At 42.4% G+C, this 20,647-nt stretch overlaps 1 protein-coding gene across 1 annotated transcript in view; it reads right to left on the bottom strand.

Annotated features, from left to right (window-relative positions):
* The window catches only part of LOC126114536 (SAM and SH3 domain-containing protein 1-like), a 443,876-nt gene that overhangs the window by 222,336 nt on the left and 200,893 nt on the right, over nt 1–20,647 (bottom strand). Inside the window, exon 5 of the mRNA XM_049915025.1 lies at nt 19,961–20,007. Within this exon, the coding sequence (XP_049770982.1) occupies nt 19,961–20,007 (47 nt within the window). The remainder of the gene's footprint in view (nt 1–19,960; nt 20,008–20,647) is intronic.

Below are 20,647 nucleotides of genomic sequence, written 5' to 3'. Positions count from 1 at the left end.
GACTAGGGGTCGCGATGGCGTCAATGATCATTAAAAGCTGTCGCGATATAAATATGATATAATTCTTGCTTGTACGTCGGTGAAATGTCTGCATTGTTACTGCAGATGATACCACCTCAGTAAAATGTACAAATCCAAACCACACGTGTAAATTGAAAATGAACGTGCAAAAGTTGGCGAAATTTTCTGATAGTTGTGTGTAAAAGACTTTTTATTTAGCGAAACTCACAACCCTGCCCATCTATGCTGTCGTGCTGACACGAAACTGATATCAAGTACTCATGTAAAGTTTGGACTTCTTATTAATATCAGCAATGTTCGTAACTATTTGAATCATTGTACTACTGCATTGCTTTAAAGCAACTGGCCTTATCTAATTTTCTTCACTCACCTGAGAAGTCGCACTGCGTGTTGTGGTTAAAGAAGTCCATGTTGCAATAGTACAGATCATTGCGCATCTGATTCGATGTGTATGTGCGTGAATATGGCGTGAGAGTGTTAAAACGGATGCCTGAATGATTATGTTCCTTCCAGTTATACTTTTCATATGAAGAAATTTGGCTGCGTTGCGAGATACGCCGTTTCTTTAAAACATGGACTTTAAATCACATTGATGGGTGCTTTGTACATATACGACTGTATTTCCTATGAGGCCTATTATTTTTCGAGTGATTTATGCAAATTTGTAAGCTGAATTTATTCCGTACATTTCTGCGTTCAGTTGGGTTTCGTTCAAATAGACGGTCTAACTCAGGCTATGCTCTGTCTGCTTGTGAACAATTAATTATAGGCCTACGTAGTATCAGGGTTAACATACGACTAGATGCGTATTTCTGCCCAATAGTACCTAACGCTGCAGAGGCTTTGGTAACGGTAGGCGTTTATTATAAGTAAGGTGCAATTATTTCTTTTAGTCTATTGAGGCCTATAATAACATCCTCATATAAAGATAACAAAGTGCTGTCGTGTTACATTACCGAAGTAAAAATTATAGGAAGCTGTGATGAGCACAACGATATGACTCAAGATGTGGGAAGTAAGGAAATTTAAAAACAGCCTAGCCCAGAAAAAGAGATGTTCTGCAGACAAGAAAGATAAATAAGGCGGTGACAAACCTTACAACCTAAGAAACTAATTTTCAATGCGTGTTCGGCACAACACTGTATGGAAGCTATACGTAGGTAAAACCTGGAGGAGGCATTGGTATACTGGTTCGGCAGAAGATACATAGAAGAATAGAGGACGAGAGAATACAACAAGGTGGTCTATAATAGAGAGCCATGTGATAACAGCCTCGGAACTACGTAGCATCGCCGTGAAAGGATCAGCAGACTGGAATGAGCCAAGGGACATCAGAATACACATCACAGTGAACTATAGATGCAGGCTAGACCAGGTACACAGACATGAATAGGATAGCACAAGACAGAAGAAATTAGGTACTGTGTAAAGTTCTTGACCCGACAAATGTAATAAAAATAATGGTACTAATAGTAACAATAATATTAATGGAAACTTCTAAAGAAATAATGACATCCTGGCGAGTGTCCACTGTTATACTACGTAAAGAATTTGTATCACTATCTTAGGTTGCATTAACCAACAACTTCTAGGAAAATGTTATCCTTAACAAAATTCCGCGCCGACAACAAGACAGAAATTGGGTATTATATGAGATCGAAACATGTCAGACCACAAACATGTTGACTGGTAACTGACTCAGTTTTAACTAGATTACAGAGCAGTTTTCGTAAATCGTATTAATACTATAAAAATAAAGAGACGTTGGAGGAATCGACATCTTGATCAGCTGAATGGATACTCTGAAGCAGTACAAAAAGTAGCACTGTTCACATCCGTAGATTTAGTATTTTCGTAATTAATTCCAATTCCATTTATACCCATCACTGTCTCTACCTCCGTCAGGAACTTAATTTCCCTTTCCTTCCTTGTTTCTTTAGATTTGGTACTAAGCCTACAGGGCATGTCAGTTAAGAGAGCCTCCACTCCAATTTACAACATCAGTTGTCTTTTTAATGAACAATGATGTGAGGAAATTTCATGCAGTATATGAGATTAAACTATAAAGCGATCTGGAGACCACTCCTCTGTAATTCGAGTCCATATTGTAACCACACCACCACCACCACCACCACCACCACCTACCTCGATAGCCAAAATATGATGTTCTGGAATGGCCTTTAAAAGCATCCCTGTCGATGAGACGATACGCTATAATATACATGAGACAATATTATATCCACTAAAAAGCATCTTTCATGATAGTGAAAGCAAAGTCAACGTTCTTTGCTGGAGGATTGCATGCGATACTGTGCTTTCAAATTTAGTGAACAACTTCATTTGTCACTCCTTCGGTAATGAGTGCTTCCACTCCTGCTCACAAAATCGATCATCATTCGCATAGTATTTCTCGTTCGTTCAGGCAGTGTAAACCGCAACAGCCTGTTCTCTCCTCCTAGATCTTTTCTTTGAATCTCTCGTAAGCGTTACAGAGCCCCAGCCCAACTCTGGTTTCTGTTGATGCCAATAATTCAACAGCCAGAGTGCTTTTGGTTTTGCAACGCGGTCAACGGCTAACAAATCGTTTGAAACCTGTGTTTCGCAAGTAGTTCAATAGCGGTGTTTGAATCTCTGCCACATACTTTATCGTCCTAATAATCAATTTCCACGGAAGTTGCGATCGGCAACCGAAGTATTTCGTAGGAAGTGAAAGATAACGCTTCACTTTACTGCCAAGCAGCTGCCAGCATCGAGGGATGTACGTACGGATAAACTTCAGTCCAATTTGCGAAATTTCATCCTCCTCGTTACAAGTCTTGAAAGCGGGAGAAAGTTTGTATTTCAGACTAATATGTGCGTTAAAATTTTGAAACTCTTTGCGGTTACCATGCTTTAATCATTTGTGGCCACGTGAAACCCGTCTGCACTGGAATCTCTCGACTAACGACTAAACAACGCACAAGTAGCATGACATCAAGACAATCTCTGATTCAAGTAGTGTGCGCCGTTTTAATGCGTGCTGCGTCTGGGAGTGAAAATGGTTATTCTATCTTTTATACAATCGTGACGAACGTAATTTCTGTCCTCCTGAAAATACTGAAAAGGCCACTGTTGAACTTCATGATACTGCCTATTACGTTACAAGATAAACTATTTTTATATTAAAGGGTTTTCGTCTTTAAACGAGTTTCCTATGGTTGATTTCCTTCATGAACAGGGATTTTATTATAGGTCGGCATTTCACTTCATCCACATGTACACATGTCTGGACGTCAATGGCCGTAGAAGTAAAACATGGTAGGTATAGTAAATGAACTCGTTTTATTCTTGGAACATATTACAATCAACAGGCAGTATCACGCAATTAATATAACGCACACAGGGCCAAAAATTTAACATCATTAGTTTGCCGATACTGCAAGGACGTTGCAGGGCTACGCACGGTGAACCACGAGCAGCATGTGTCGTTAATCTCTGCTAATAATGCTGGCATACTAATGTGTGCCGTAACTCTTTTTCGGTGACGCGTGTAACGGCATTATTTCGCACCTTAAACATCCATATTCATTAACAAGTTGATCGAGCGCCTTGCGTCACAGATTAGCTAATAGACGGTTCAGCTTCTTTACCAGATACTCTTCTACTGCAGCAACGCAAAGCCATAACGGCGCAAGGCCATAACATGAGACCAATGGCACTCATGTGTCGATTGCAAATGAAGTAGTGGTTGTCGTAAAGTGATCAAATCTTTTTGAAAACACAGACCATTATATGTCCCCATATTAGGCTACGCCTTTCTAAACAATGCCGTGATCAACTTCTTTTTAGCCCTGTGGATTATGCACCTATTCAAAGCAATTGCCTTTGAAGAAAAAGGCAGAAAGTAAAGTCCTAATTCTTGATAAGCGTAATTCCATACATATAAAATGCAGGCACAACAAAACTATGACAATGGATAGGTGAAAATCCTTTAATGTTTTATCCTTTCCCCTTTGACTGAAATTATGGGACAATTGCAGTTCTGCTGGAAGGAAATTTTGCGTGTGCAGAACAAGAACTGGTGAACAAGGTAGTGTAAACTTTGTTTGCAAGAACAGGGATTTATCTGCGCCAATTGTGCGTTCTCATTTAATTTAGATTCAGAATCTACATCCACAAAAATACCCCGAAAACGAGTGCAGTACATATCCGAGCGAAATTTGTTCCATTCTGTTCCATTAAGCATTCGAAGAAGGAAAGAAATGAATAATCATATGCCGTTGTACCCATCAAAATTTGTTTAACGTTTCCATATCGTTCTTTTAGGGTTTCATGACAGATATAGCAAAATTCTGTTTTATGTTCTATCTCAAAACTTGTTCTTTAAAATCTTCCTAGAGTGTTTCGCGAAAATAAGTTACTTCCAAAGAGTCCGAAGTGAGATTTATCTACATCTACACCTACACCTACACCTACATCTACATCGATATTCCGCAAGCCACCATACGGTGCGTGGCGGAGGATGTACTGTACCATTACTAGTAATTTTCTTTCCCATTCCACTCGCAAATTGAGCGAGGGAAGAACGACTGTTCAAATGGTCCTGAGCACTATGGGGCTTAACTTCTGAGGTCATCAGTCCCCTAGAACTTAGACCTACTTAAACCTAACTAACCTAAGGACATCACACACATCCATGCCCGAGGCAGGATTCGAACCTGCGACCGTAGCGGTCACGCGGTTCCAAACTGAAGCGCTTAGAACTGCACGGCCACAGCGGCCGGCAAGAAGGACTGTCTATATGCCTCTTTATGAGCCCTAATTTCTCGTATTTTCGTGATCTTTACGCGCAATATATGTTGACGGCAGTAGAATTGTTCAACAGTCAGCTGCAAATGCCAGTTCTTTCAATTTTCTCAATAGAACGCCATCTTCCCTCCAGGGATTCCCATTAGAGTTCCCGAAGGATCCCCGTAACACTTACGTGTTGTGTAACCTACCGGTAACAAATCTAGCAGCCCGACTCTGAACTGTTTCGATGTCTTCCTTTAATCCGACCTGGTACGGATCCCAAACATTTGAGCAGTATTCAAGAACAGGTCGCACCATAGTCCTACATGCGGTCTCCTTTACAGGTGAACCACTCTTTCCTAAAATTCTCCCAATAAACCAAAGTCGACCATTCGCCTTCCCTACTGCAGTTGTCACATGCTCGTTCCATTTCATTTCGCTTTCAATGTTACGCCCTGATATTTAAACGACTTGACTGTGTCAAGTAGACTGCTAGTAATACTGTATCCGAACAATACAGGTTTTTTATCCCCATTGATTTACAGTTCGCAGCTCGTGGTCGTGCGGTAGCGTTCTCGCTTCCCGCGCCCGGGTTCCCGGGTTCGATTACCGGCGGGGTTAGGGATTTTCTCTGCCTCGTGATGACTGGGTGTTGTGTGATGTCCTTAGGTTAGTTAGGTTTAAGTAGTTCTAAGTTATAGGGGACTGATAACCATAGATGTTAAGTCCCATAGTGCTCAGAGCCATCTGAACCATTTGATTTACATTTCTCCACATTTAGAGCTAGCTGCCATCATCACACCAACTGGCAATTTTGTCTTCAGTTGTCTTTTATCTTCCTACATTCTCTCATCTTCGACACCTGACAGTACACCACAACCTCATCAGCAAATAACCGCACACTGCTGCCCACGCTGTCCGCTAAATCGTTTATGTATACAGAGAACGAAACCGGTCCTATCACATGTTGTGCATCTCAGTCAAATCCAGTATCACGTCTATGGGATCCTCAGCGGATCAGATTAAAATAGTAGATCGACGGGATTCAAAGAATTAAACAGTACTCAAGAGCGGATGTACTATACCACACGTTCCCAGCACCTTCCCATTTAATTTAAATCGTCCATTTGCCATCTATAGTTTTCACTTTAAATCACTTCGTAGCAATACGTCTAAATATTTAATGATATCACTAAGTCCAATAGAAGATAATTAATTCTGTATCCAGAAGATACTTTATTTCTCTTCTATTCATGTGCATTGCTTTGCGTTTATCCACATTTAGGACGCATTTCCACTCATGATTCCAAATGCATATTGGATCCAATTCGTTCGGAATTTCCCTTACAATCAGTCAAGGATCAATCTTTCTTGCATATAACAGGGTCATCTGAGGGTAATGTTCAGTGTCCATCATTTCGAGAACCCGAACCCCACTGGAAAAATGACGGATGTGGTTCATATGTGTTTTATGAGAAACATGGTAAAGGTAATCGTTGTCCCCGACAGCTCGTTACTGTGTAATGAGGGCGTGTTGAAAAGTAATGGCTCCTATTCTACATCTTTATTCTTCATGTCTGCATTTTTATTTCTCAACATAGCCACTTGGGGGCTAACACATTTCTCACAACGACAAAGCAGTTTGTTGGTAACAGTACAGTAGAATGGAGCCACAGCCTCACCTCTGCCTGCGCATCATCATCACCACTACTATCAAAAGTAAAGCCCTCGAAGGTGTTCTGAAAACAGATGAAAGTCGGATGGGGTCATGTCGAAACTGTATGGAAGATGGTCGATGACGGTGAACCCAACGCGTCGGATTGTTGCATATGTAGCAGTGGTGTGTGTGGTCTGGCATTGTCATACTGAAGGAGAGGCTGCTCCAAATGCGGACGAAATCTTCGAACACGAATTCAAAACTCGATTGCAGCACGCTCTTTCTCATGCCGCGACATATTTACGTGGCACACTGTCCCGTTACACGCTAAAATTCGGAGCCCTCTAGCGGAAAAGAAGTGTAAGTATGCAGATAGGAAGAATAAAAATGTATAATGTTAATAATGCTTGTCTTATTCAAAAAGCTTAATGAGTTCTGACATACAAAATTCGGAGGAATTTCTTTTAGCATGCCCACCTAATTATGATTAATACGGTCTGTCAATCTAATTACATTTGTTTCAATGAAAATGCGTTCACATAAGTGAAAAAGCCTTAATTCGCAGTCACCCAAACGTACAACACAATATTCAGTAATAGAGCACCACCTTCCCTGCAGAAAACCAGAGACAGAACCGAGCTGTAGCTTGAAGTGTAAAGTGGGCATATGTATTCTCAATAGCAATTAACGTAAGTGAATGAAACATGTTTGTTTGCAAACGAGATAAACAGCGCATGCCGTCGACGTTTTCACTGTTATGCAGATATTTTCAGTGCAATACAAATACAAAGATAAACAGAGTAAAAAATAAAATGGAGTGCTGTTACTCTGTAACAAACCACCGTATATTACAGGTCACTTGTATCAAAACACTCACAAAATATCCCGGAACAACTTACGAAATTTTGTCTATGGAGTTCGAGTCCATAATGTGCAGTCAGAATAAGAGCGGTCGTATCATTAAAAGACGATTCAATTTTCCACCTTGTCTATTACACAATCACAGTCACTTGTTTCACACGATAATCTCATTTAGGCCGTTTGCCATCTTCAAGTTCTTACTCCTATCCTCGTAGGAGGAATTTATGAGCAAGCACTTGAAGATGGCAAACATCCTAAAGCAGCTGATCATGCGAAATAAGTGACTGACTGTACAGTAGTTAAGGTGGAAAATGGAATTGGCTTTTAATAATTTCGTGGCTGTGACACTCGTCATGAAAAAAAACAAAACCAATTACGTTCCTATCATGCTTCCTTCCCGTACACCAGACTAAGCGTTTATTTCTGATGAATACAAATTGTATAGGATAGCGAGCTGAATTCTGTTAGTTTCTGCCGGCCGCGGTGGTCTCGCGGTTCTAGGCGCGCAGTCCGGAACCGCGCGACTGCTACGGTCGCAGGTTCGAATCCTGCCTCGGGCATGGGTGTGTGTGATGTCCTTAGGTTAGTTAGGTTTAAGTAGTTCTAAGTTCTAGGGGACTGATGACCACAGCAGTTGAGTCCCATAGTGCTCAGAGCCATTTGAACCATTTTGTTAGTTTCTTTTTTTTTCGGGACAATTACATATTAACGAAGTAACGGCAGAAGCTCGTACCTTTCTTGTCACGCAGTTTCATGACACCGTTTGGAAATTCTTTGGTAAAATCGGCACACAACATGCCTGTTTGGTTCTGTTTATGTTTCATCTGGTGTGGAAACGAACATGTTTCGGCACTTTGTGCTACATTACTGGCCATTAAAGTTGCTACACCATGAAGAAATGCAGATGATAAACGGGTATTCATTGCAAAAATATATTATACTAGACCTGACATGTGATTTCATTTTCACGCAATTTGGGTGCATAGATCCTGAGAAATAAGTACCCAGAATAACCACGATCCCTGCGAAACCGTACATTTCAGCAGGATAATGCACGACCGCATGTTGCAGGTGCTGCACGGGCCTTTATGGATACCGAAAATGTTCGACTGCTGCCCAGGCGAGCTCATTCCCCAGATGTCTCACCAGCTGAAAACGTCTGGTCAATGGTGGCCGAGCAACTGGTTCGTCACAATACGCCTGTGGCATCGGCATGGGCAGCTGTAGCTGTACACGCCATTCAAGCTCTGTTTGACTCAATGCCCAGGCGTATCAAGGCCGTTATTAGATCACATGTGGAGGTTGTTCTCAGTGTTTTCTTAGATCGTAATGGGATAGTGCATCATGAGCTTCTTCCTTGTGGTTGTACAGTCAATATGGAGCACTGCCTGGAAGTTATCCGCCTTTTTCGTGAAGCGAACCGAAGAAAGCGAGCAGGAGTGTGGCAAAACCACTCGTGGAAATTCCATCACGCTAATGCTCCCGATCGCACCTCAATGCTTGTTCGTAATTTTATGGCAAGAACAAAACCGTTACGTTGCCTCAGCAACTGTATTCGCCAGAAACAGCCTCCTGTGACTTCTTTCTATTCCCGAGGCTGAAGGCAGCCATGAAATGGCTTCGTTTTGTCACCACTGATGAGATAAAAACAGAATGGCTGAAGGTACTGTGCACCATAACGAAAAGTGAGTTTCAGAAGTGCTTCCAAGATTGGAGAAAGCGCTGGTGCAAGTGTATTATATCTCAGAGGTACTAAATTGATACTTAAAGAAAAACAAAAATTCCTGTCACTTTCTGGTCACATCTCGTATATCCTCTCAGCACAGGAAGTTGAATTTAGTTTCCTCCTCCTCTTCTGAGTGCTTCACTTTTTTTGTCAAGGAGTTTATGTCACTATAGCCGAGCTCAAAATAAGTTTTAGTGTTCTTTGATAGACGGGAATAATTGAGACTGGTCTATAATGTTGCGTCTAGTCCCATTCTACCTACATCTACATCTACATACTCCGCAATCGACCATACGGTGCGTGGCGGAGGGCACCTCGTACCACAACTAGCATCTTCTCTCCCTGTTCCACTCCCAAACAGAACGAGGGAAAAATGACTGCCTATATGCCTCTGTACGAGCCCTAATCTCTCTTATTTTTGTGGTCTTTCCGCGAAATATAAGTTGGCGACAGTAAAATTGTACTGCAGTGAGCCTCAAATGCTGGTTCTCTAAATTTCCTCAGTAGCGATTCACGAAAAGAACGCCTCCTTTCCTCCAGAGACTTCCACCCGAGTTCCTGAAGCATTTCCGTAACACTCGCGTGATGATCAAACTTACCAGTAACAAATATAGCAGCCCGCCTCTGAATTGCTTCTATGTCCTCCCTCTATCCGACCCGATAGGGATTCCAAACGTTCGAGCAGTACTCAAGAATAGGTCGTATTAGTGTTTTATAAGGGGTCTCCTTTACAGATGAACCACACCTTCCCGAAATTCTACCAATGAATCGAAGACGACTATCCGCCTTCCCCACAACTGCCATTACATGCTTGTCCCAGTTCATAACGCTCTGCAACGTTACGCCCAAATATTTAATCGACGTGACTGTGTCAAGCTCTATACTACTAATGGAGTATTCAAACATTACAGGACCTTTTTTCCTATTCATCTGCAATAATTTACATTTATCTATATTTAGAGGTAGCTGTCATTCTGTACACCAATCACAACTCCTGTCCAAGTCATCTTGTATCCTCCTAGAGTCACTCAACGACGACACCTTCCCGTACACCACAGCATCATCAGCAAACAGCCGCACATTGCTATCCATCCTATCCTAAATATCATTCATGTAGATAGAAAACAACAGCGGACCTACCACACTTCCCTGGGGCACTCCAGATGATACCCTTACCTCCGATGAACACTCACCATCGAGGACAACGTACTGGGTTCTATTACTTAAGAAGTATTCGAGCCACTCACATATTTGGGAACCAATCCCATATGCTCGTACCTTAGTTAGGAGTCTGCAGTGGGGCACCGAGTCAAACGCTTTCCGGAAATCAAGGAATATGGCATCCGTCTGATACCCTTCATCCATGGTTCGCAAGATATCATGTGAAAAAAGGGCAAGTTGCGTTTCGCAGGAGCGATGCTTTCTAAAGCCGTGCTGATGTATGGACAGCAACTTCTCTGTATCAAGGAAATTCATTATGTTCGAACTGAGAATATGTTCGCGAATCCTACAACAAACCTATGTTAAGGATATTGGTCTGTAATTTTGAGGATCCGCCCTCCTACCCTTCTTATATACAGGCGTCACCTGTGCTTTTTTCCAGTCGCTCGGGACTTTACGTTGGGCAAGAGATTCGCGATAAATGCAAGCTAAGTAAGGAGCCAATGCAGTAGAGTACTCTGTAAAACCGAATTTGAATCCCATCAGGACCTGGCGATTTATTTATTATCAACCCATTCAGCTGCTTCACAACCCCAGGGATGTCTATCACTACGTCCTCCATACGGGAATCTGTACGAGACTCAAAGGGGGGTATGTTTGTACGATCCTCCTGGGTGAAAGATTTCTCAAAAGCTAAATTTAAAATTTCAGCAACAAGAGTTTACTTACTGCTATCGTGAGAGGCAGTTTGGTTAGTATTTTTATCTTAATACGAGCAACTATGACGGACGATAAAAATAGCCAACATGGTGCCCAAAGTATTGGTAGCTCAGAGACATGTACGAAAGAAGAATCTGTACTCCTTCCCTATCAGGTTGACAAGGGAATCACAAGAGGAATACCGAGACGGAAGGGTAAAATACGAACGTGTTCTTTGTGGTGGCGACCTAGGGAGGAAGCGCCTGTGCGCGTGTGCGCCTGTTGCGAGGTCGGGTTGCGACGCCGGGCCCCCGGGCAGCTGGTCCGCCGGGCAGGTGGGCAGCGGCGCGGCGCGGCGCCTGTGAGCGCTGGCCGGCGTAACCCTACCCGCCGCCCGTATCGGGTGGCCGCGTTCGCCCTCGAAACACAATCCCTGATGCTCGCCTGCTCGCTTGCTTGGCTTGCCTTGGTTCGACTTCACTTGGCCCGTCGGCAGCTGTGACCGAGTCCGCGGCTCAGCGACTCTGCCGGAACCTCCCGCCCTCACGCGAGCATCCGCTCTAACTTCTTGCACGCCTGGAGAGTTCGCCCGACAAAACAACAATACCAACATCAGTTTTTATTCGAAAAAGTGAAAATACTAGTGTTGTACGAGAGGCTTTGTTGTGTACATAGTTCCGCGTAGTCAGCGCGTACACAACTTTCCCGCTAGAGCGCGACCCGCTAAGCACAACAGCGCAGGCGCAGCGCTCGTCCGTCTCCGCACTACGGGATGGCGCTGCCTTAGAGACGGACCAAATTCTGCTTCCGCCGATCCGCGTATTAATATGTAACGCAGCCAATGATATTGCTGCTAACGTAGAACCTTTTCTCCTCACAGATCACACTCGCGCAGTGATACCTGAACGCGCGAGGTATTATAACGAGTGTACAGACCTCCGATTAGTCAGTCTGCATTAGTCTGTACGAGTCTGCATTTGTCTGCGCCAGTCTGCACCTAAGAAGATTATCATATTCCTGTACATAGCCAGACACTTTGTCAAGTATCAGAGATATGTGAGAATAAGATTAACGTACCAAGACCAAAGGAACTTCAGATTGTCAATTTTGGTCACCGTCAGTTTGCTCCTCTAAGCGTGCAAGTGGCATTTCTATCGTCTGACCTAACGGCAGAAGATAAACACACCAAGATAAGACCACGAGACATATTTCTGACACTCGCCTACTTCGTTAGAGCGACAAGTCAAATAATCTGATGGTGTGTGTACGGAAGGTCTTACAGTACGCACACCACAGGCTTTCAATAAGTAATGCAGACTTTTTTGTGGAAGCAGGTTGGTTTTATTCAGGATTCCAATACATGATATTATTTCCCATTCTTTCGGCTACAAAACCCTATTTTTTAACAGAATCTCCGTTCAGTGCGGTAGCTTTACGCCACCTTACTGTGAGGGCCTGTATTCCCGCATGGTACCATTCTACTAGTCGACGTCGGAGCCAACGTCTTGCTGCATTAGTATAACCTTCACATCACCCACGTACTGCTTTCCGAGGAGTGCATCTTTCAAAGTGCCAAACAGACGGAAGTAGGAAGCTGCGAGATCCGGACTGTAGATTGGACGAGGAAGACCCGTCTAATGAAGTTTTGTGAGCCCTTTTCAGGTGTGCAGCCTTGCGTGAACCCTTGCATTGTTATGAGGTAATAGAAGTTCGTTAACATTTTTGTGGCGACGAACAGGCTTCTGCTGTAGATACTGAGGGTAGAACAATACATTTCAGAGTTGATCGTTGGACCCTGAGGGAGGACATCAAACAGAATAAATCTTTCAAAGTCACAGAAGACTGTCGCCACGACTTTATCTGCTGAAGGTGCGGCCTTGACCTTTTTCTTCGGAGGAGAGTTGGTGTGGTGACACGCCATGGATTGCTCTTTTATTTCCGGTTCGAAGCGATGAACCCTTGTTTCATCGACTGTGACGACGTTCGACAAAAAATTGTCACGATGAGCATCGTAACGAGAAAGCGTTTCCGTACAAATGATTCTTCATTGCTTTATATGGTCTTCTATTAGTACACACATTTGAGTACCCCAACTAGTGGACGAATGCGTCACCTCTACTGTCAGGGACGTCCAGTTGAGCAGTGTTAGACTGTGATCCATCGATCATCAACGAATGAATGTGTTCGCGCGTTCCAACATTGCAGATGTCACAGGCGTGTGCGGACGGACGGCACGTGGGAGATCGGACAGGTTAGCGCGACCTCGTTGCGATGATGATACACGCTTCGCCCAACGGCTCACCGTGCTTTTGGTCATTGCCAAGTCTCGGTAGGCATTCTGGAAGAGCCAATGAATCTCTGCGATGCTCTGTTTTTCCGCGAAAAGAAACTCAATGGCAGCTCCCTGCTTGGAACGCAACTTCGTTAAATATGCCATTTTGTAGGTTACGTACAGCGCCGCCACCTATCGGAACTTCATATAACTATAGCGGCTGAAGCGGAAATGTTCTACGATCGGGTGAGATCGTTAAATCCTGGTGGTACCCGGTTAGATCCCAGTGGAGCAAAAAATTATTTGTACCATAATTTGGCCGGAAAAGTTGCAACCATTTTCAAAGCTGTAGAAATAGACAGAATATTAAGGATAGAATGAAGAACAATCAGGACACGCATAAACAGAAAAAAAATAGATGCCGGAGCCTGATACTGGAGACTGTCAGCTGCTGGTAGTGCTGTTTCACACGAGTACACGCCATTTCCGTATCCTTTATAGTAATCATTCAACATATGACGCTGTTCACGGCCTTTATATCCTTACCAGGCCCGGTAATTACACTAAACACGAACAATACAAATTGACTCTGGTGACTGTTCTAACTGTCTGGGATGACTGGAACTCTAGCCATTTAGTTACCCGCCGATGGTGTGTACGTGTACGAAGTTATGTTGACATCCGACTGTGTATTCTGGATGCTACACTTTTCTTGTCAGACAGTTTATAATCAACTCTTCTATATTTACTTACATACTACGAAGCCACAGTACGGTGTTTGATGGAGGGTATCTTTTACCACTACTAGTCATTTCCTTTCCTGTTCCGCTTCTAAATAGAGCGAGAAAAAACGATTGCTTAAAAGCCTCCGTACGACTCCTAATTTCTCGCATTTTATCTTCATGGTCCTTAGGCTGGGTCCACACGTTGGCGCCAACAGTGTTCCTTCATTGTGTGAATCGACGAAATAGCACTGGAACCAACAATGGTCCAAATTTTGTTACGGCTCCTTTGCTTGTCCGTATTTTGACCAAACATCAAAGGGCACTGGAACCAACACAGGTAGACCAACCACACATTGGCTCCAACGAAGCTTGTTTTGGTTGTCTTTTCGAAACCCAGATTTCTTTATCGCTTGTACTTCCAGGTCGGATATTTGAAAACACTGTGTCTCAGGAACAGTGGAATAACTCACAGGTTCTTGAGTTTTTGTAACTTTACCAGCAAGATGCTGCAACTCTTTTCGGAGACGTAACTGTTAAGGTATAAACACACGCACCTACCTAAAAAAGATTGACTGTTGATGTATGTATTTCTATTCATTCTATAACTGTGCTTGTTTTTATTGATGTATTTATATACTTGAGCAATAAAGCGTGATTCACCCAAGTTCTTGCCATACACCTCATGCCATTTGATATTCCGAGAATTTTGCGACGATGGAGAAACCTGAAAAAGGCTTGCATTGTATTCTAACATTTCCGACACTTCAGGAGCATAAGGTCTTAAGTTTTTAATGTGACTGAGAACTTAGTTGCTGAATGTAAGGTATGGTGAATTACGTCTTCTGTCTACGAGTACTATAAAGCAGGCTAACTGATATGGTTTTTGAAATGTTGCAGTTGGTATTACTCGAATTACTGTTTTTGTTGGTTTCTGGAAATTGAAGAAGTATGTTAGAAAATAGAGGTTACATACAGAAACGTCTGTAACTTTCTGTGAGCAGACAATTTGTATGCAAAGTAGAAAAAAAATTAGCAAGGTAATGTTTTAAGAATTAATTTCATAAAGTTACTATCAGCCAACAACTACACTGTATGTTCGACTTGTTGGGTGGGCTAGGTCGTAAAGTATCTTCTTATCCGTGAGTCATAGTTTCCATCCAAATACAAATTTAATCACATGCTACATAATATTTATGAAAACATATTTCAGAACGTTTCTCTCTTAACTCTGTTCTGCGAAACTTGTGGCTTACACATATCTCCAACAGATTTTGGAATTTTTCTGCAGTGAATGTATCTTATGTAAAGCAAAGGGTGTATTAAACCAAACGATGACTTGTCCTAGACGAATTTTCCAGACCACGTCTTGTTACTATCAGTGCTACGCAATAGATCGTCTGAGACTGGAGTATTTGTATGTACTCGTATGTGTTACAGCCATTGCCACCATCACCTTTTACATATTTCGTTTCTTGTTTTGCAACGTCAAAATACGTCCAGATCCGCAAATTCACCGGCCACGATCTGTCCGCCAAACATGCTTACGTTTTCTCCTTGCGAATTCAAATGAATATTGGTTCCAGTGTGTGGGCAATATCCCACAACTATTTACCATTACTGGCGCCGGCGATGGCACCAATATGTGGTCGAAGGGTTATTAAAGAGAAATCTTAATTTCCGCGCTTGCTAAGAAAAATGGAGTGAAATTTCTCCTTTTGCAAGACTCTGTTTGTTTCTTTTTAAAAACAGAAATAGCAAAGGAAATAAGTGGTTTAACACGCCTAAAACAACGGAAAGAAAAACTACATCACCAGAAACCATGAAAAGCTGTAGAATGTGTGGCAGATATATAACTTGCAGCACAAGGGAACCCATAACGTCATATGAGACTACAATAAAAAAAACGCATTAAAATAATGAAACAATGTGCAATAAAACGGAACTGACAAAGAGCACGATCAGGAAAAAACGCATTTCGTTCTTCAGACTTCAAATCAGGTCATCAGAAAACAACATTATCCATGGAACGATAGAGAAATAAGATCTAGAAAACAAAGCAGACAAAATACAGAAATTCAAAAACCATAAAAGGTGCACTACAAACGAAGGTCAACAAATAAACAATGGGAAGAGTGATTTCAGACGAAGAAAGAATGATGAAATGCAAAGACCGAAGAAGTACTGAGCCAACAGATGAGAGAAAAATGCTTTTTATAAAACTGACTAAAGTGCTATAGTGAAATGCACAAAATGTTGATAAATAAGTATATGAAAAAAAACTCCTGATTACCAGGCTGTGCTCATATGTTTGGACAAATTCCGCAGTGTCCCACGTAATGAGGGCAGACAATCCGATCATAGAGTGTGGGCATGAATATAATTTCGGCGGGTCCTTCGATAGGAACAGCCTGGATGCTGGGACTGCGCTTAGCCCTTCCCTCGCTTTTATCTGCAAAATCACTCTGCGCTGGAAAAGAGCTCATTATAATCATCGAAACTAGACAGTTGCACATCTGACACACAAAAAATAGTGTGCTCGTTAAGATGGGACTCATATTTACGTAATCTGTACATCACTGCTGTTCGTAAGAACGTGGTATTTGGAAGAAGAGCACTAGGGTCACAGAGATATTCAATATTATCATTTCTTTCAAACATTAAATACTTGGATACACTATAGATAGCAGTAGAATATTTTATGAACTGTTTTCTTGAGTGTGATATTAAATTCGTATTCTGGAGGAGCGAGGTTGAAATCTGTGTATGGCCATGTACGTATCTTTCAACCACTAGAGCCGAACACTCTGATGGTCCCTTAACCAAGGCCACGGCCTATTTCCATTTCTAGCGTTGTCTACCCGAGATAACGTCTCATCTCACCTGACGTCGACAGGACATTAAACACTTTCTCCCTCCACTTGCCTGTTGGACTCCGGATATTTACTCATCTGGGCCCAGGTGGTTTCAATCTCCGTTCGTACGCACACGTGTAGTAAGATCTACACCTGGAACTACTCCTGTGTTGTGTGTTTCAAAGGCAAGGCAGTATACGGTAGGAGGCTGGCGGGGAAGGAGAGGAAGGGACTATTGGTATGAGCTCAATCAGGACTCTGTGCAGCATCGGCGGCGACGGTTGAAAACTTGCATTTATCGCCATTATGCGGACTAACTCGGCAAGCCTATCGGCCGACCCACACTCCCACCTAGCGCCACATATCTGCAAGTCCCTGTCCATATCCTCCATGATCGTTACTTGGAAATTCCCGTAGGATGTCGCACGTAATTGTGCATCCGCACTGAAGCGAATTCATTGTCCATCGATGAGAATCAGTTACAGGAATGCGTGGTGTCTGTTCTTTCAGACATGTACGTGCCGAGATATTCCGCACAGTTGCAATAAACATAGTGTCCGGGTGGCCCAGTACTTAACGCAACTGCCTTGAAAGCAGGAGATCCCAGGCTCGGATCCTGGTCCGGCACACATTTTCAGTCGTCTCCTGATGGCGCACAAAGTCCTGATGCAGCCGATATCAATAGTCCCTTCCCTTTTCCTTCCTTTCACCCCCTTCTCTTTCAATTTACATACTACCCATCACATCTGCGGATTCCGCGTGGTGACTGTTCTTTCGGACAAGTCCGAAAGAACGGACACCACGCATTCATATATTATCATCTCTTATTAAGTAAATCAGCTAAACCAACTTCCAGTGATCTGGATACCAACAGTGCATTAAATCACGTGAGTGAAATGGAAACAGACGTGGCATTAAAAAATTTTCTCCCTTCGTGATTCTCTTTAGCCTCTTTAGTCAATTTCAATGTACTTAGAAATTACGGGGGTTTATTTGCAATTACTTGTGTAGGATTTATGAAACGACCTGAGGATCAGCTGGATGCCAGTAAACGTGTTAATCATGTATAGACCTCTGAAAATATACTTGTTAACGATTTTAATCCTCGTTAGTCATTGATGGCTTTTTCAGTGGGGGCAGGTAAACCAGGAAACAAATATATTTAATTGCATACATTTGCAACTGCCTGCTGGGCTAATTTGTATCTCCAGCCCTAAGGAAATCACGAGAGCGGGATGTAGCTCCAAGCAATTTCCTTCCTGCCGCTCTCTTGAAGGGAAGAAATTAAAACTTGCGACACCCTCGCGCCTTAGCTTTTCTAATTACTACGGGGTAAGGCATTTGCACTTCGTATCTCGCTCTGTGCTGCTGTCGAACATGTAAAAATTTCATACGGCAACTAGTATCTCAGTTTCTACTATCGAAGGAAGGAAGATTGCGTTTAATGACCCTCAGACATCGAGGTCATTTGAGACGGAGCACAAGTTCGGATGGTGTGAAGGATGGGCAAGGAAATCGGCCGCGTCCTTTCAAAGGAACCATTTCGGCATTTGCCTGGAGCGATTTAGGGAAATCACAGAAAACCTACATCTGGATGGCCGGACGTGGGTTTGAACCGTCGTCCAATGTACTAATCACTACATTACCTTGCTCGGTTCTACTATCTAACTATGAAGTGTACACTTCCATGTTAATCAGCTACGAACAATAATCATTTCACAATTACGTACTCTTAATGCACAACTTGGTGGCGCTATGAGTGTCAAAATATAAGTTTAGCGTTTCAATGTTTTACCTCTAACTCATCGTAGTTTTTTAATCACTTAACGTAACTTTTATCTGTGGAAGCGATTTGTGCATGCGAAAGTTGACAAATTTCAATGTGGTCCGTTTCAAGATCGGGCCTGACTAACAGAAACACAATTTCTGACGCCTCAGACGCCTCTTTGCTGGTTCTGTCTGCATGACTATACCACAGAAACAGGATTTTTTTTGTGCTCATCGCCCTCTCCTTATCATTTTTCCCGCCAGTCCAGTCCAACCTGTCCTTTAGGTGCTGAGCATAACTAGTGCTTCGGAGGTGGTGTATCGTAGACCAAGGTCGTTTAGCAGGTTTCCTGAAATACCTTTGATATCGCTCTGTCAGCTTATTACTACTTATTATTGTTATTATTATTTTTAGCAATAGTAGTAGTAGCAATAATTAATTTTATGTATGCTGTAACTCATTTCTGTGTCATCACACACCAAAGCATAAACGGAAAGTGGAACTTTCATGTCCCAGCTACACATTAATTCTGGCGAAGTAGCCGTTTTATGTCAGTAGTAAAATGGCAGGCATCCTTTACGATCCTCTTATGCATCGTCAAATAGTGTGTGAACGGAACTGAGTTTTCCAACCAAAACTTCGTAAGCGAACCATCGTGCGCACAACATGGGAACAGTAACAGCTACGTAAAGAACTCTTTATGTTAATGTAATAACCATTTCACCTGTGGAAATTAAAGTTTCCTCTCGTTAATGATAATTATGTATATACGCAGTTCAAGCTTACGATAATATTTTTTCACGATTAAAGTTTTAGCAGCAAATATGATGAGCTGAAGATACTTATTTGTTTCCAGCTTGCTCAACAGGAAAAGAAAAGAATATTATTGTTTCAGTTCCTAAAACACTTCCCATTTTCAGTGGTTTGTCGAGCGTCGTTTCCTAGACGTCTTTACTCTTCATTATGTCGTTATGGAGATACATTAAAGGAAAGTACGGCAGTTTCGTCTTTTTACTGCTCTAAAACAATTATATTAGAATAAAAAACAATATTTTGTCACATGGAAACAATAACACCCTATAATAATTCTCTCATGAGACCACAGCGTGAGCTTAAATTTTGTAGCTCTCGGCTCCGAGTACTATGGGACTTAACATCTATGGTCATCAGTCCCCTATAACTTAGAACTACTTAAACCTAACTAACCTAAGGACATCACACAACACCCAGTCATCACGAGGCAGAGAAAATCCCTGACCCCGCCGGGAATCGAACCCGGGAACACGGGCGCGGGAAGCGAGAACGCTCCCGCACGACCACGAGCTGCGGACCAAATTTTGTAGCGATAACCGCATGTATCATCTCTCGCAGTACGTCTCTAAACAATGAACTGTTTCCCATAAAGCAAGCTAAATAATGTCTAATACAAGTGTGAAGCAATAACTTACCAGACGGCGGGAACTCGTAGAAATACGCAGACCTTGGGCTCAAGCAACTGAAACATAAAAACAGAAATCGCGTATGAAAAATACTGACTTTCTCATCAAAAATTTAGAATGGTCACATGATGATTCTGCATTACCTTTTTAATACCGAACAAGACGCGTAACTACTCTGGATTCCATCATAGAGTTAACTGACTAGGACTTTGATGGGGACACATATGGGAAACGTTCTGCTGACATTTGTGTCTCAAGCGTTCGTCGATGTTGGCACCACAAATGAGAGGAATACCTACACCTTGTTTTCTGCAGTGAACGTAATGAGATTTCTTTTTAAAACTATCCAAGTATCTACCCTTTCACCTAGGTCCAGCAATATGATCAATTTATTTATTTTTGGCATATACGGTTCCGGAACTTGCATGACAGTGGATAGTTTCATCTTGCTTAACCTACCATGTGCTAATCCTGATAAGACGAATGTTTAGATGGAGAGAATCGAAGCGTTTGAAGTGTTATGCAACAGAAGAACGTTGAAAATTACGTGGACTGACAAGGAATGAGGAGGTTCTCGGCAGAAACGGCGAGAAAAAGAACATATGGAAAACATGGACAAGAAGAAGGGACAGGATCATAGGACATCTGTTAAGGCATCAAGGGATATCTTCCATGGCACTACAGGGAGCAGTAGAG

The sequence above is a fragment of the Schistocerca cancellata genome, chromosome 1 (assembly GCF_023864275.1).
Source record: "Schistocerca cancellata isolate TAMUIC-IGC-003103 chromosome 1, iqSchCanc2.1, whole genome shotgun sequence".
NCBI lineage: Eukaryota > Metazoa > Arthropoda > Insecta > Orthoptera > Acrididae > Schistocerca > Schistocerca cancellata.
Note: the sequence above shows the minus strand (reverse complement) of the source record. Positions and strands in the feature narration are given on the sequence as shown.